Source organism: Physella acuta, unplaced genomic scaffold (assembly GCF_028476545.2).
Source record: "Physella acuta isolate Inbredline_101_S28 unplaced genomic scaffold, ASM2847654v3 ptg000225l, whole genome shotgun sequence".
NCBI lineage: Eukaryota > Metazoa > Mollusca > Gastropoda > Physidae > Physella > Physella acuta.
Window position 1 is genome coordinate 1,832,815 of NW_026731744.1, and position 18,653 is coordinate 1,851,467.

The window sequence follows — 18,653 nt, forward strand, 5'->3', positions numbered from 1 at the left end:
TCTTCTAGACCACGGGTTCCCAACCTGGGGGTCGCGACCCCCTTGGGGGTCGCGAAGGTCTTTCTGGGGGGTCGCCAACTGGTAAACTAAACCTTAGTAATTTGAAACAAAACATAAATATTTAGAAGAATTTTTGAAATTCGGCTTCATTAACATCACTGGAAATGTAATAGAGAAGAAACAAAGCGCACTGTACAAAGTTGTTCTCAGTCACGAATCTATGAAATCTTCAAAACTAAAATGCCATTTGAGACGAGTCATTCGGAACACACCAAAAAATATATGGAGTTCTTTCGTCGGTAAGAAGCTAGTTGCAAACGCCAGAGACTTGATCGAACAGGAAGTTTTCACCAGCATTAGTGCAAGCATCAAATAAAGTCGCGATAGAAAATGCCAAGCAAAAAAAAACAATAGGAGAAAATCTCATCAAGCGCTGCATGTACGTAAATGTTAAATAACACACTTTTATCGAAATTAAGCTTTCACCATTGTTTGCTTTTCAAGTTGATAAATCAACAGACGTGAGTTTGTGTTGGCAGTTGCTGGTCTGTGTCTATATTAATGCGGATGATAGCAAAGAAGAGTTGCTCTTTTGTGAAGATAGCATGGAGAAAATAAATACCTTTTTTGAAACTGGATGATTAAAATGGGTTAGAACGGCTGTGGGGGTTTGAACGGATGGTGCGCCATCTATGTTTAGCTCAAAATCGGGCTTTCAGAAAACAGAAAAGATTTAGCTCCCTAACCACTGCCCTAACCAATCGACTTCAAGAGTCCATTGCTAGTATAAGTCGTAAATTATATAAAATCTGGAGCCTTCAAAGAACTGAGCAAAAACATTTATATAGATCACGAGGTTCTGCTCCTCTACACTACAGTACGCTGGCTGTCAAACGAAATGTTGTAAATTGTGTTTTTGAATTGAAATCTGAAATCGAATTGTTCTTGGGTGTGCAAAGGAAACAAGACTTTTTGGTATACTTAAAACGACATAGAGTGGTTGGAGAGAGTATCATACCTAGCAGATGTATTCGAACATCAAGATAAGCTTAACCTGAAGCTTCAGGAAAAATGAACGAATATTATAACTTTCCATGATAATCTCGGGGCATTTTTATCAAAGCTGCGAAATCGGTAAAGAAAATAAATCTTGGAAATATTGTAAATTTGAGAAACTCTGCGGTGTGGTAGATGAATCTGATTGTGAGATAATTGAAATTTTGAAAGACGCGATTTCTGGGCATCTTGAATCTCTTGAAAACGAACTGCATCGCTATTTCTCTGAGCTGAAAAAAAGAAGAATCTGCATTTACGCATTACCCATTCTCTTCTTCCCTTGATGTTGCCAGCATTCCCGATGAATTACAAGATAAATTATTTGATTTGCAGAATGATTCCGAGTAAGATGAAAAATGCAGACACAATTTTGGTGTAGTATTCACCATTCATACCCAAACGTAAAATTGATTGACTTTTCGAGAATATATTTTCAACACTATTCTTCGATTAAAAACAAAATTAAGATAATTATAATGACATAGGTTGGCGTTAACAAAAAAAAATTAAATTAAAAACTTAACCACGAAGGTTTAGTGAATAGTATGCAATTTTACTCATGCTATTAAAATAGTTATCAAGAGTAGTTCATATTGAAAGTCTATTAGAAAATCTTATTTTAGTGCTTATTAATTTCCATACTAATTTTGGCTTTTTAATTCTATGGGGGTCGCGGGTCACTTACTTTTTATAAAAGGGGGTCGCCACTCGAAAAAGGTTGGGAACCACTGTTCTAGACTTTTTTCTCCAGGCGGGCACTTCAAACTTTCGGGGGGGGGGGGGGGATGGACACTGTTAAAAGTATATATTTTCTATATAAATTCCAGTTCGTTTTTCATGAACATTATTTTAAAATATGATTTATTTTTATTCATTTGTTACAGTTTTAATTTTTTTGACTGCCTAGGTTTATTAAATATGTTCGATACTTGTCCCAACTTGTCTAGCGGCGAGCCAGACTGCACTATTTACGTTTTGTAAATACATTTTTCTGTGTGTATGCAATTTGAAAAAAATGCCAAATAATTTAATTATTTTGAAACATTTTTGTTTATTATTTATTAATACATTATGACTATAAGAAAATAAGAAAATAAATTATGGGAAAATGACAAGTTATGAAAGGAGTTTGTCGATTTAAAATAGGTGGTGCCCGCCACCCTACCGATATTTTAGAATGTGCTCTAGAGTAAAAAAAAAGGTTGGGAACCCCCTGGTTTAGGGTATGGGGTCGCTAGGTCGGGTGTCACCAGGTGCGGCAAATCATGGTGTCACCCTCCACCAAATAAAAAAAGTAAAGGATAAATATATATAGTTGCAATTGGTGTCTCCCCCCCCCCTCACCTCCAATTATGCCAAAGGGCGTGAATTTTATTGAACATCTTATTTTGATACACCTATTAATTCAAGTGGAAAAAACCAACGTTTTCATAGTAAATTATTATGTATGGTGTCACCCCCACCTCGGTCGTTGATTGGCGGATCAGTTATTGACAATTTTGAACTTAAATTTGTGTGTGTGTAAATTTTACAGTTGGTGTCACCCCCTCCCACTTGTCGAGATCGTCAATTTGTAATAAAAAGACTTTTAAACTCTAATTAATCATTACTTGAACTAGCAAACAGCATTAAAAAAATATTTTGCTTTTTTTTGTGTCACCCCCCCGCCCCCTCTAAATGGTGTCACCCAGAGCCGGCGTTAGGAATACGCGGGGCCTAGGGCCAACCATCCGCGCGGGGCCTGCTTTTTTCCATTATATATATATATATATATATATATATATATATATATATATATATATATATATATATATATATATATATATATATATATATATATGTGTGTGTGTGTGTGTGTGTGTGTGTATAGTCCTATATAATATGCATACACACATAATAACACATAAATGTTTTGGAGGCTATAAGACTTTAATAACAGATGTTTACCTCTCCCACGTTTTAACCCAATGTTCTTAGTGGGTTTTTTCATGCTAAGATATTTAATAACTTTTGACAGATATGTCATTCATACCAAATCACTTAAGAAAATTCAATCACGTGCCAAATAATTAGGAAAATAAAGTTGTTTAAATTGTTTGTTGATGACTAATTATTAATATAAAAGCATGGGCGTAGCGAGGGGGGGGGGTGCGGACCGCACCGGTAGACACCATTTAGGGGGGGGGGGGGGGTGTGACACAAAGGCAAAAAGAATAGCAAAACATATACAAAAAATGATAGATAATTAGAGTGTTAAATAGTCTTTTAAGAGCAAATTTGATAAATTCCGACAAGGGTGGAGAGGGGGGGGGGGGGCTGGTGGTGACACCATGACGTAAACCTGCTAATGATAGCGAAAACATGCTACATCAACACTTTTAACTTTCTTCAAAAAAAATAATAATAAATCACTCTGTCTAATGCCCCTTGATATAGATCCTAAGGGCCTCCCCCCCCCCCCCCTCATCGCCATCTTCCCACCCTTCTGCACGCAACTGAATGTTAATTTTGTTATACCAAGACAAGTAGGCCTGCATTTAAAACATCTACAACAAGAAAGTCAGGACTAGAGTTCATCGGGTCACTAACTGTCTACTACAGGCATCCCTCTGCTCACTAAAAGGACGTCTTCATGGGTCCGCATACAATAGGGTATCTTTTTACCTGTCTCCCAAATTTACATCCCATGTCAGGTCGGGAGCTGATTTGCATCCAACAATCTCCAGTCAGCTCAGGTCAAATGCCAGGCGACCGTACCCTACACAAATGGAAGGTGTGACCCCGTTTTTGTATCGAATTACGTCCTTTCCCAGTTCAGGTGGGTGATAACTCACTAACATCAACCGGGGCCTCAGTTATAACAATCAACAACTTCGGCATTCGACCATTTAGTTTTTCCCAATTGAATTCAGCAACAATTTTTTTAAGTTTACAAACTAATTCAGATAACAATGACAGTGTTGACGCGCGGGGCCCCTTCAGGCGCGGGGCCTAGGGCGGCCGCCCCGTTTGCCACCCCCTAACGCCGGCTCTGGTGTCACCGCACTCGTCTGCTGTAGGTTATTGTACCTTCATTTTATAAAACTAAAAGAGTTGACCAATCTAAGCCAGCAATTATTTTAGTTTTATCAAATGCTGGCAATCCATTGGGCGTTGTTGCGATCTTGTCCTACACACTAAAGTATAAGTAAATTTATATGAATGTTTAATCAACACGTTACCAATCGGTATTTTTAAACGTGTGATCTTGATTTCTAGAAGTGAGTTTATTTTAAATGTAAACGTCAACAATATATTTCTTAGATTTTTAGGTTTTTGGAGCGCGGGTTTGTCTACGACGTCCCAGACGCTCAAGGGCGTGCTGCACGAGAGCCTTGAGTGTACGCGTATCTCCCTCCGTAATCATAGTTAAGTAAATAATATCCCCGGGCAACCGGTCAGGGGCGTCGCGAGACGTTCTTGGAGCCACCGTTTACCAGGTGCGACCCCAGGTTCGGTTTAGGGTGCTCTTTAAAACGAATTTATGCGCCATAGTGTTCACGGGGGAGCCCGGGAAGCAACGGGCCAAACGAACGTGGACCGCCGGAGGATGTGCCAAGTGCAGTTTCACCGTTGAATCAACTAATACCCCTGCAATAAAGGCCGCCGTGCCTACATACTACATAGATCCCTAAATCTAAAAATAAACATATTCTGTTTCTTTAGTGTTTTCTGTCAGTATTGAATGTTTTACGGTTATTAGTGCGACGGCAAACTACAAAACAAACACATCTTCTGATGATTTATCTTAGCAGTGGCAGAAGTAGAGTCAGACTCTCTACTCTATAAAGTTATAAAGTATTCCTGATTAAAATGGTGAGTAGATTCTAAATGTAGATTCTAGATCTAGATCTAGTAACTAACATCATCATCATCACTCCTTTATGGCCCCTGGGGGGCAAAGGGCTGCAACCACACATCTCCAGCGGACTCGGTTTTGGGCTGCTCCTCTAATCTGTGCCCATGAGAGCCCAGCTGTTTTTGCCTCTTCCTCAACCGTTCTCTTCCATGTTTTCTTTGGCCGGCCCACCCTCCTTTTCCCCTGGGGATTCCAGTCCAATGCATGTTTTGCGATGTTTTCTTTTTCTTTTCTTAACGTGTGTCCGATCCATCCCCATTTTCGGGCCTTAATAATAATATCTTTCTCTATTGGCTGTTGCTTTAAAATTTGCCACAGGTCTTTGTTTGATAGTTTGTCTGGCCATCTTATTTTGAGTATATGTCGTAGGCATTTGTTTACGAACGCCTGTAGCCTATCAGTATTTGTCTTCGTAACCCTCCAGGTCTCCAAGCCATAGAGTAGCACTGCCTTAACATTCGTGTTGAAAATTCCAATTTTGCTCCGGAGTGACAGGGCCGTGGACCTCCACATCGGGCGCAGTGAGTTGAAGGCACATCTAGCCTTGTTGATACGGCATTTTATGTCCTCGTCTGCTCCCCCGTCATTATTGATCACGCTTCCCAGATATGTGAATGTGTTTGTTTCTCGTAAATCTTCTCCATTGAGCTGTATCGGCAGGATATAAACAAACACGGAAGCCGTGAACCAAATGAAATACCGACAAGCATGATATGCGCATTTACAAAAGCATAATAATTACTGTAAAATATTACTATTTTATTAGATTAGGCCTAGGATAGACTATAGTATTGGTTACTATTTACTATAGACATAGAGTATAGACTAGAATATAGATAGGGTAATCTAATAGGCCTATATCATTTGAAACAGATATGTGCTGGAGAGGAAACTAATGAATTTATGTTTGAAATAGGTAGCTATGTCATATTTGAGAAAAAATTAAAATATTACATAGAATTGCTATTGTTTTGTTCAGAAAAGCTGTCAACAAATATTACATAGAATTGCTATTGTTTTGTTCAGGCTGAAAGAAAAGCCGTCAACAAATATTACATAGAATTGCTATTGTTTTGTTCAGGAAAGCTGTCAACAAATATTACATAGAATTGCTATTGTTTTGTTCAGGCTGAAAGAAAAGCCGTCAACAAATATTACATAGAATTGCTATTGTTTTGTTCAGGCTGAAAGAAAAGCCGTCAACAAATATTACCCACCTGACTGGGACCCAAGGAAAGGCTCAGCCAACAAACGTGTGGGGCAACATCCCCTGAGAGATCGCGCTCGCAAGTTAAGTCAGGGAATCCTTGTCATCAGGTACTAGCATGTGTCATCAGGTACTAGCATCATGTGTCATCAGGTACTAGCATGTGTCATCAGGTACTAGCATCATGTGTCATCAGGTACTAGCATCATGTGTCATCAGGTACTAGCATGTGTCATCAGGTACTAGCATGTGTCATCAGGTACTAGCATCATGTGTCATCAGGTACTAGCATATGTCATCAGGTACTAGCATGTGTCATCAGGTACTAGCATGTGTCATCAGGTACTAGCATCATGTGTCATCAGGTACTAGCATCATGTGTCATCAGGTACTAGCATGTGTCATCAGGTACTAGCATCATGTGTCATCAGGTACTAGCATCATGTGTCATCAGGTACTAGCATCATGTGTCATCAAGTACTAGCTTCATGTGTCATCAGGTACTAGCATCATGTGTCATCAGGTACTAGCATGTGTCATCAGGTACTAGCATCATGTGTCATCAGGTACTAGCATGTGTCATCAGGTACTAGCATCATGTGTCATCAGGTACTAGCATGTGTCATCAGGTACTAGCATGTGTCATCAGGTACTAGCATCATGTGTCATCAAGTACTAGCTTCATGTGTCATCAGGTACTAGCATCATGTGTCATCAGTAACTAGCATGTGTCATCAGGTACTAGCATGTGTCATCAGGTACTAGCATATGTCATCAGGTACTAGCATGTGTCATCAGGTACTAGCATGTGTCATCAGGTACTAGCATGTGTCATCAGGTACTAGCATCATGTGTCATCAAGTACTAGCTTCATGTGTCATCAGGTACTAGCATCATGTGTCATCAGTAACTAGCATGTGTCATCAGTAACTAGCATGTGTCATCAGGTACTAGCATGTGTCATCAGGTACTAGCATATGTCATCAGGTACTAGCATCATGTGTCATCAGGTACTAGCATCATGTGTCATCAGGTACTAGCATGTGTCATCAGGTACTAGCATGTGTCATCAGGTACTAGCATCATGTGTCATCAGGTACTAGCATGTGTCATCAGGTACTAGCATCATGTGTCATCAGGTACTAGCATGTGTCATCAGGTACTAGCATCATGTGTCATCAGGTACTAGCATGTGTCATCAGGTACTAGCATCATGTGTCATCAGGTACTAGCATCATGTGTCATCAGGTACTAGCATGTGTCATCAGGTACTAGCATGTGTCATCAGGTACTAGCATGTGTCATCAGGTACTAGCATCATGTGTCATCAGGTACTAGCATCATGTGTCATCAGGTACTAGCATGTGTCATCAGGTACTAGCATGTGTCATCAGGTACTAGCATGTGTCATCAGGTACTAGCATGTGTCATCAGGTACTAGCATCATGTGTCATCAGGTACTAGCATCATGTGTCATCAGGTACTAGCATCATGTGTCATCAGGTACTAGCATGTGTCATCAGGTACTAGCATGTGTCATCAGGTACTAGCATGTGTCATCAGGTACTAGCATGTGTCATCAGGTACTAGCATCATGTGTCATCAGGTACTAGCATGTGTCATCAGGTACTAGCATGTGTCATCAGGTACTAGCATCATGTGTCATCAGGTACTAGCATGTGTCATCAGGTACTAGCATGTGTCATCAGGTACTAGCATGTGTCATCAGGTACTAGCATCATGTGTCATCAGGTACTAGCATGTGTCATCAGGTACTAGCTTCATGTGTCATCAGGTACTAGCATGTGTCATCAGGTACTAGCATGTGTCATCAGGTACTAGCATGTGTCATCAGGTACTAGCATGTGTCATCAGGTACTAGCATGTGTCATCAGGTACTAGCTTCATGTGTCATCAGGTACTAGCATGTGTCATCAGGTACTAGCATGTGTCATCAGGTACTAGCATGTGTCATCAGGTACTAGCTTCATGTGTCATCAGGCACTAGCATGTGTCATCAGGTACTAGCATCATGTGTCATTAGGTACTAGCATCATGTGTCATCAGGTACTAGCATGTGTCATCAGGTACTAGCATCATGTGTCATCAGGTACTAGCATGTGTCATCAGGTACTAGCATCATGTGTCATCAGGTACTAGCATGTGTCATCAGGTACTAGCATCATATGTCATTAGGTACTAGCATCATGTGTCATCAGGTACTAGCATGTGTCATCAGGTACTAGCATCATGTGTCATCAGGTACTAGCATCATGTGTCATCAGGTACTAGCATGTGTCATCAGGTACTAGCATCATGTGTCATCAGGTACTAGCATCATGTGTCATCAGGTACTAGCATCATGTGTCATCAGGTACTAACATGTGTCATCAGGTACTAGCATCATGTGTCATCAGGTACTAGCATGTGTCATCAGGTACTAGCATCATGTGTCATCAGGTACTAGCATCATGTGTCATCAGGTACTAGCATGTGTCATCAGGTACTAGCATGTGTCATCAGGTACTAGCATCATGTGTCATCAGGTACTAGCATATGTCATCAGGTACTAGCATGTGTCATCAGGTACTAGCATGTGTCATCAGGTACTAGCATCATGTGTCATCAGGTACTAGCATCATGTGTCATCAGGTACTAGCATGTGTCATCAGGTACTAGCATCATGTGTCATCAGGTACTAGCATCATGTGTCATCAGGTACTAGCATCATGTGTCATAAAGTACTAGCTTCATGTGTCATCAGGTACTAGCATCATGTGTTATCAGTAACTAGCATGTGTCATCAGGTACTAGCATGTGTCATCAGGTACTAGCATGTGTCATCAGGTACTAGCATCATGTGTCATCAGGTACTAGCATCATGTGTCATCAGGTACTAGCATGTGTCATCAGGTACTAGCATCATGTGTCATCAGGTACTAGCATGTGTCATCAGGTACTAGCATGTGTCATCAGGTACTAGCATGTGTCATCAGGTACTAGCATCATGTGTCATCAGGTACTAGCATCATGTGTCATCAGATACTAGCATGTGTCATCAGGTACTAGCATGTGTCATCAGGTACTAGCATGTGTCATCAGGTACTAGCATGTGTCATCAGGTACTAGCATCATGTGTCATCAGGTACTAGCATGTGTCATCAGGTACTAGCATGTGTCATCAGGTACTAGCATCATGTGTCATCAGGTACTAGCATGTGTCATCAGGTACTAGCATGTGTCATCAGGTACTAGCATGTGTCATCAGGTACTAGCATCATGTGTCATCAGGTACTAGCATGTGTCATCAGGTACTAGCTTCATGTGTCATCAGGTACTAGCATGTGTCATCAGGTACTAGCATGTGTCATCAGGTACTAGCATGTGTCATCAGGTACTAGCATGTGTCATCAGGTACTAGCATGTGTCATCAGGTACTAGCTTCATGTGTCATCAGGTACTAGCATGTGTCATCAGGTACTAGCATGTGTCATCAGGTACTAGCATGTGTCATCAGGTACTAGCTTCATGTGTCATCAGGTACTAGCATGTGTCATCAGGTACTAGCATCATGTGTCATTAGGTACTAGCATCATGTGTCATCAGGTACTAGCATGTGTCATCAGGTACTAGCATCATGTGTCATCAGGTACTAGCATGTGTCATCAGGTACTAGCATCATGTGTCATCAGGTACTAGCATGTGTCATCAGGTACTAGCATCATATGTCATTAGGTACTAGCATCATGTGTCATCAGGTACTAGCATGTGTCATCAGGTACTAGCATCATGTGTCATCAGGTACTAGCATCATGTGTCATCAGGTACTAGCATGTGTCATCAGGTACTAGCATCATGTGTCATCAGGTACTAGCATCATGTGTCATCAGGTACTAGCATCATGTGTCATCAGGTACTAGCATGTGTCATCAGGTACTAGCATCATGTGTCATCAGGTACTAGCATGTGTCATCAGGTACTAGCATCATGTGTCATCAGGTACTAGCATCATGTGTCATCAGGTACTAGCATGTGTCATCAGGTACTAGCATGTGTCATCAGGTACTAGCATCATGTGTCATCAGGTACTAGCATATGTCATCAGGTACTAGCATGTGTCATCAGGTACTAGCATGTGTCATCAGGTACTAGCATCATGTGTCATCAGGTACTAGCATCATGTGTCATCAGGTACTAGCATGTGTCATCAGGTACTAGCATCATGTGTCATCAGGTACTAGCATCATGTGTCATCAGGTACTAGCATCATGTGTCATAAAGTACTAGCTTCATGTGTCATCAGGTACTAGCATCATGTGTTATCAGTAACTAGCATGTGTCATCAGGTACTAGCATGTGTCATCAGGTACTAGCATGTGTCATCAGGTACTAGCATCATGTGTCATCAGGTACTAGCATCATGTGTCATCAGGTACTAGCATGTGTCATCAGGTACTAGCATCATGTGTCATCAGGTACTAGCATGTGTCATCAGGTACTAGCATCATGTGTCATCAGGTACTAGCATGTGTCATCAGGTACTAGCATCATGTGTCATCAGGTACTAGCATCATGTGTCATCAGGTACTAGCATCATGTGTCATCAGGTACTAGCATGTGTCATCAGGTACTAGCATCATGTGTCATCAGGTACTAGCATGTGTCATCAGGTACTAGCATCATGTGTCATCAGGTACTAGCATCATGTGTCATCAGGTACTAGCATGTGTCATCAGATACTAGCATCATGTGTCATCAGGTACTAGCATGTGTCATCAGGTACTAGCATCATGTGTCATCAGGTACTAGCATCATGTGTCATCAGGTACTAGCATGTGTCATCAGGTACTAGCATGTGTCATCAGGTACTAGCATCATGTGTCATCAGGTACTAGCATGTGTCATCAGGTACTAGCATCATGTGTCATCAGGTACTAGCATCATGTGTCATCAGGTACTAGCTTCATGTGTCATCAGGTACTAGCATCATGTGTCATCAGGTACTAGCATCATGTGTCATCAGGTACTAGCATCATGTGTCATCAGGTACTAGCATCATGTGTCATCAGGTACTAGCATCATGTGTCATCAGGTACTAGCATCATGTGTCATCAGGTACTAGCATGTGTCATCAGGTACTAGCATCATGTGTCATCAGGTACTAGCATCATGTGTCATCAGGTACTAGCATCATGTGTCATCAGGTACTAGCATGTGTCATCAGGTACTAGCATGTGTCATCAGGTACTAGCATCATGTGTCATCAGGCACTAGCATCATGTGTCATCAGGTACTAGCATCATGTGTCATCAGGTACTAGCATGTGTCATCAGGTACTAGCATCATGTGTCATCAGGTACTAGCATGTGTCATCAGGTACTAGCATCATGTGTCATCAGATACTAGCATGTGTCATCAGGTACTAGCATGTGTCATCAGGTACTAGCATCATGTGTCATCAGGTACTAGCTTCATGTGTCATCAGGTACTAGCATCATGTGTCATCAGGTACTAGCATGTGTCATCAGGTACTAGCATCATGTGTCATCAGGTACTAGCATGTGTCATCAGGTACTAGCATGTGTCATCAGGTACTAGCATCATGTGTCATCAGGTACTAGCATGTGTCATCAGGTACTAGCATGTGTCATCAGGTACTAGCATCATGTGTCATCAGGTACTAGCATGTGTCATCAGGTACTAGCATGTGTCATCAGGTACTAGCATGTGTCATCAGGTACTAGCATCATGTGTCATCAGGTACTAGCATGTGTCATCAGGTACTAGCTTCATGTGTCATCAGGTACTAGCATGTGTCATCAGGTACTAGCATGTGTCATCAGGTACTAGCATCATGTGTCATCAGGTACTAGCTTCATGTGTCATCAGGTACTAGCATCATGTGTCATCAGGTACTAGCATGTGTCATCAGGTACTAGCATCATGTGTCATCAGGTACTAGCATGTGTCATCAGGTACTAGCATGTGTCATCAGGTACTAGCATCATGTGTCATCAGGTACTAGCATGTGTCATCAGGTACTAGCATGTGTCATCAGGTACTAGCATCATGTGTCATCAGGTACTAGCATGTGTCATCAGGTACTAGCATGTGTCATCAGGTACTAGCATGTGTCATCAGGTACTAGCATCATGTGTCATCAGGTACTAGCATGTGTCATCAGGTACTAGCTTCATGTGTCATCAGGTACTAGCATGTGTCATCAGGTACTAGCATGTGTCATCAGGTACTAGCATCATGTGTCATCAGGTACTAGCATGTGTCATCAGGTACTAGCATGTGTCATCAGGTACTAGCTTCATGTGTCATCAGGTACTAGCATGTGTCATCAGGTACTAGCATGTGTCATCAGGTACTAGCATGTGTCATCAGGTACTAGCTTCATGTGTCATCAGGTACTAGCATGTGTCATCAGGTACTAGCTTCATGTGTCATCAGGTACTAGCATGTGTCATCAGGTACTAGCATGTGTCATCAGGTACTAGCATCATGTGTCATCAGGTACTAGCATGTGTCATCAGGTACTAGCTTCATGTGTCATCAGGTACTAGCATGTGTCATCAGGTACTAGCATGTGTCATCAGGTACTAGCATGTGTCATCAGGTACTAGCTTCATGTGTCATCAGGTACTAGCTTCATGTGTCATCAGGTACTAGAATTTTTTTTTTCAAAAGTTCAGTTCAATCCATTATAGTTTGTTAAAAGTTAAGTTGAATCCAATATAGTTTGTTGCAAGTTGAATCCAATATAGTTTGTTGTAAGTTGAATCCAATATAGTTTGTTGTAAGTTGAATCCAATATAGTTTGTTGCAAGTTGAATCCAATATAGTTTGTTGCAAGTTGAATCCAATATAGTTTGTTGCAAGGTTTGTTCCTGTTTCAGGTTTGAGCTGCCGTACAACATCTGGTGTGGAGGGTGTGGAAGCCATGTTGGCATGGGTGTGCGTTACAACGCAGAAAAGTCCAAGGTGGGGAACTACTACAGCACCCCCATCTACAAGTTCCGTATGAAATGCCATCTGTGTGACAACTATTTCGAGATTCAAACAGATCCTAAAGTAAGTTGGGTTAGGGTTAGATCCTAAAGTAAGTTGGGTTAGATCCTAAAGTAAGTTGGGTTAGATCCTAAAGTAAGTTGGGTTAGATCCTAAAGTAAGTTGGGTTAGATCCTAAAGTAAGTTGGGTTAGATCCTAAAGTAAGTTGGGTTAGATCCTAAAGTAAGTTGGGTTAGATCCTAAAGGAAGTTGGGTTAGATCCTAAAGTAAGTTGGGTTAGATCCTAAAGTAAGTTGGGTTAGATCCTAAAGCAAGTTGGGTTAGATCCTAAAGTAAGTTGGGTTAGATCCTAAAGTAAGTTGGGTTAGATCCTAAAGTAAGTTGGGTTAGATCCTAAAGTAAGTTGGGTCAGATCCTAAAGTAAGTTGGGTTAGATCCTAAAGCAAGTTGGGTTAGATCCTAAAGTAAGTTGGGTTAGATCCTAAAGTAAGTTGGGTCAGATCCTAAAGTAAGTTGGGTTAGATCCTAAAGTAAGTTGGGTTAGATCCTAAAGTAAGTTGGGTTAGATCCTAAAGTAAGTTGGGTTAGATCCTAAAGTAAGTTGGGTTAGATCCTAAAGTAAGTTGGGTTAGATCCTAAAGTAAGTTGGGTTAGATCCTAAAGTAAGTTGGGTTAGCTCCTAAAGTAAGTTGGGTTAGATCCTAAAGGAAGTTGGGTTAGATCCTTAAGTAAGTTGGGTTAGATCCTAAAGTAAGTTGGGTTAGATCCTAAAGTAAGTTGGGTTAGATCCTAAAGTAAGTTGGGTTAGATCCTAAAGTAAGTTGGGTTAGATCCTAAAGTAAGTTGGGTTAGATCCTAAAGTAAGTTGGGTTAGATCCTAAAGTAAGTTGGGTTAGATCCTAAAGTAAGTTGGGTTAGATCCTAAAGTAAGTTGGGTTAGATCCTAAAGCAAGTTGGGTTAGATCCTAAAGTAAGTTGGGTTAGATCCTAAAGTAAGTTGGGTTAGATCCTAAAGTAAGTTGGGTTAGATCCTAAAGCAAGTTGGGTTAGATCCTAAAGTAAGTTGGGTTAGATCCTAAAGTAAGTTGGGTTAGATCCTAAAGGAAGTTGGGTTAGATCCTAAAGTAAGTTGGGTTAGATCCTAAAGGAAGTTGGGTTAGATCCTAAAGTAAGTTGGGTTAGATCCTAAAGTAAGTTGGGTTAGATCCTAAAGCAAGTTGGGTTAGATCCTAAAGCAAGTTGGGTTAGATCCTAAAGTAAGTTGGGTTAGATCCTAAAGTAAGTTGGGTTAGATCCTAAAGTAAGTTGGGTTAGATCCTAAAGTAAGTTGGGTTAGATCCTAAAGTAAGTTGGGTTAGATCCTAAAGTAAGTTGGGTTAGATCCTAAAGTAAGTTGGGTTAGCTCCTAAAGTAAGTTGGGTTAGGGTAAGCTAATAACCAGATCTTTAAACAGCATGATTGTTGTTTCCCCATGCCAGAACCATGACTATGTCATACTGTGTGGAGCCAGAAGGAAAGAGCAGAGGTGGGACCCAGTGGCAAATGAACAAGTAGTGCCAGAAGGTAGGTCAACAACTGCTGCTAAGGTTTTAATCTTCATTATTGTTCAAGATGACTGAAAAAATTAAAAGCTACATTTATTTACCTTTAATTTGATACAAACAAACGCGTTTGTTTATAAATGGATACGATGATATGACCCATTTTCAGTGATACGGTGGGTTAGTTTTTTAAGGAGTGTTGCTGTGACGCCATTGACCGTTCACTGCCGTTCAGCAGAAATGTGTCGTCTGCTAGATTTCTCCCTTTTCAAATACACGGCGGGCAAAATTAGCGGGCTTAGTTAGCTGTTGTCTCGATCAAGTTTTTTATAGGTTTTGTTTTTACCCTGCTTGATTATTAAAACATTAATGACATTAGTTTAATAGAAGGCAAGTTATAATTTTTCTACAGTTTAGAATATATTTTCAGTATGTTTAGAACAATATTAAAGCTATTCATGCTTTGCTTACTTTTATTATGTTCTGCTCGATATTCTCAGTGAGTAGAAAAAAAAATGTACAAATGGCAAGTTTGTGTCAAACACTAATCATCCATTGTTAAAATTAGATTGGTAGCCGTAAATAATACGCAAAAATAATGATTTTAAATATATATTTCTGAAATGACCACGAAACATTGTTTAAAAAAACGGAATCATGGTATTGAGGTTTTCGGCAGCCATCATTACCATAACGACAGTAAAAAAAGTAGGTCATGAGACAGGCTATACTAGAGATTAATCCAAGATAGATGACAAAAAAAAAAACCCCTTTGATCTCTATTAATCCAAGATAGATAACCCAAAAATACAACCTTTGATTTCTATTAATCCAAGATAGATAACCAAAAAATAAAACAACCTTTGATTTCTATTAATCCAAGATAGATAACCCAAAAATACAACCTTTGATTTCTATTAATCCAAGATAGATAACCCAAAAATAAAGAAACTTTGATTTCTATTAATCCAAGATAAGACAACCCAAAAATAAAACAACCTTTGATTTCTATTAATCCAAGATAAGACAATCCAAAAATACAACCTTTGATTTCTATTAATCCAAGATAAGACAACCCAAAAATAAAACAACCTTTGATTTCTATTAATCCAAGATAAGACAATCCAAAAATACAACCTTTGATTTCTATTAATCCAAGATAAGACAATCCAAAAATACAACCTTTGATTTCTATTAATCCAAGATAAGACAATCCAAAAATACAACCTTTGATTTCTATTAATCCAGCATAGATAACCCAAAAATACAACCTTTGATTTCTATTAATCCAGCATAGATAACCCAAAAATACAACCTTTGATTTCTATTAATCCAAGATAAGACAACCCAAAAAAAACCTTTGATTTCTATTAATCCAAGATAAGACAACCCAAAAAAAACTTGCTACTGACCCCATGTTTAAGCTGGAGCATGGCTCTGATGACAAGAAGAAGGGCAGTTCAAAGGTCATGGGTCTGGCACAGATTGAAGAGAGCAGGCTCTCAATGAAGGAAGACTACATTTTAAACAGGATGGCTAGGGATCAGTTTAGGGTAAGTGAACAGGGATCAGTAGTGGGAACAGGGATCAGTTTAGGGTAAGGGAACAGGGATCAGTTTAGGGAACAGGGATCAGTTTAGGGTAAGGGAACAGGGATCAGTTTAGGGTGTGAGGGAACAGGGATCAGTTTAGGGAACAGGGATCAGCTTAGGGTTGGGGAACAGGGATCAGTTTAAGGTAAGGGAACAGGGATCAGTTTAGGGTGAGGGAACAGGGATCAGTTTAGGGTGAGGGAACAGGGATCAGTTTAGGGAACAGGGATCAGTTTAGGGTTGGGGAACAGGGATCAGTTTAGGGTAAGGGAACAGGGATCAGTTTAGGGTACAGGGATCAGTTTAGGGAACAGGGATCAGTTTAGGGAACAGGGATCAGTTTAGGGTGAGGGAACAGGGATCAGTTTAGGATGAGGGAACAGGGATCAGTTTAGGGTGAGGGAACAGGGATCAGTTTAGGGTGAGGGAACAGGGATCAGTTTAGGGTGAGGGAACAGGGATCAGTTTAGGTTTAAACTTTGAAGGCAAATTTAAATGTTTTTTATATTTTAAGGAAGAAAAAAAAGAGCTAAAGAAAGCTGCAGATGCTGATGAAGCCATTCTTGCTAGAAATGCCTTGGACATTGAGCTGGTAGAGGAAGCTGAAGAGGACAAGAAACTGGCCACTTTGTTGAAATATTCAGTTACATCTTGTAAGTGGTCAGTTGGTGGTGCTGGGTTGGTGGTCAGTTGGTGGTGCAGGGTTTGTTTTCAGTTGGTGGTGCTGGGTTTGTTTTCAGTTGGTGGTGCAGGGTTGGTGGTCAGTTTGTGATGCATGGTTGGTGGTCAGTTTGTGGTGCATGGTTGGTGGTCAGTTTGTGGTGCAGGGTTCATGGTCACTTGGTGATGCAGGGTTGGTGGTCAGTTGGTGGTGCAGAGTTTGTTTTCAGTTGGTGGTGCAGGGTTGGTGGTCACTTGTTGGTGCAGGGTTTGTGGTCAGTTTGTGATGCAGGGTTGGTGGTCAGTTGGTGGTGCAGAGTTTGTTTTCAGTTGGTGGTGCTGGGTTGGTGGTCAGTTGGTGATGCATGGTTGGTGGTCAGTTGGTGGTGCAGGGTGTGTGTAGGTTCTACATAAATTGTTAATTTTGAAAAAAAGAAATTACATGTTGACATTGTGTGTGACCTTTGACATTTGAGTCCATGATTTTCTGGGGATTTAACCATGTGACCTTGAATTTTTTCCCCAGCGTATGAAGAGAAAGAGAAAGAGAAGAGGAAGAGCATTGAACAGCGGCCTTTATTTGTCAGCTTGTCCAGCCCAGCAGCTCAAGGTCAAGGTGACAAACATTTGCAGCTCAAGAAAAAACTGGAACAGGGGCTCAAAGCAAACCTCAGGGACCCTTTCTCCTGCAGCACGTCAGTTGGCAGGACAAGACATCTGGCAGCCTGCGCGTCAGTTGTCAGGAGGAGACAGGCACCTGCCACCAGCCTGCCTGTGTCACGTCAGACCACTCAACACCTGTCTAGCACCTGTCCAGACAGCAGTCTCACTGTGATGAATGCTAACCTGTCATGTACTGAAGCTAAACCAGACTGTGCAGGTGAGTCAGGGCCAGTAGTGACCAGCACTAGCTCAGTGGCACTGACAACCTGTTCAGTGACAACCTGTTCAGTGGCAACCTGTTCAGTGACAACCTGTTCAGTGACAACCTGTTCAGTCCCAGCAACATTGGCTAGCACTGAAGACAGATCTCCACAACCTGCACTCAATACTGGCCTCGCAGCTTTAGCCTCCAGCTATTCTGATTCAGATAGTAACTCATGACATGGTGGGCCACATGATATGGCATCTGAGTGCCTCATTACATGACATCAATAAGTCATATTGCATGACATCAGTGTGCCACATGGCATGTCAGTGTGTCACATGGCATGTCAGTGTAGGCCACATGGCATCAGTGTGCCACATGGCATGTCTGTGTGTGCCACATGACATTGTGTGAGTGTGCCACATGACATCAGTGCTACATGACATGTCAGTGTATGCCACAATGCAAGCAGCTATGGGAGACCTAAAGTCTCTGTGTGCTAAATAAATAAAGACAAACAGAATCTGTCAAAAACAGTTTTAATTTTGTGTGTAAATATGCAGAACTAAATTGATGAAAAAGTGTAAACAATAAAAAATAAGCAAATATTTTTTTAGTAGTCTAGCCACTTAAGTCTGGGGGGGGGGGGGGGGGGGGAAGAACTATCTTTAAATATTAAATATCTATGTTTACATGAGATAGATATCTGTGTTTACATGAGATAGATATCTGTGTTTACATGAGATAGATATCTGTGTTTACATGAGATAGATATCTGTGTTTACATGAGATAGATATCTGTGTTTACATGAG

At 40.8% G+C, this 18,653-nt stretch overlaps 1 protein-coding gene across 1 annotated transcript; it reads left to right on the top strand.

Annotated features, from left to right (window-relative positions):
• The first annotated feature begins 4,809 nt into the window (after positions 1-4,809).
• LOC131937936 (coiled-coil domain-containing protein 130 homolog) lies at positions 4,810-18,476 on the top strand. Its single transcript, XM_059295717.1, has 7 exons — positions 4,810-4,911; positions 6,138-6,271; positions 13,067-13,241; positions 14,658-14,742; positions 16,101-16,273; positions 16,827-16,965; positions 17,499-18,476. Exons 1-7 carry the CDS (start codon positions 4,909-4,911, stop codon positions 18,074-18,076), a joined length of 1,287 nt encoding a protein of 428 aa, XP_059151700.1. The 5' UTR covers positions 4,810-4,908; the 3' UTR covers positions 18,077-18,476.
• The last annotated feature ends 177 nt before the right edge of the window (positions 18,477-18,653 follow it).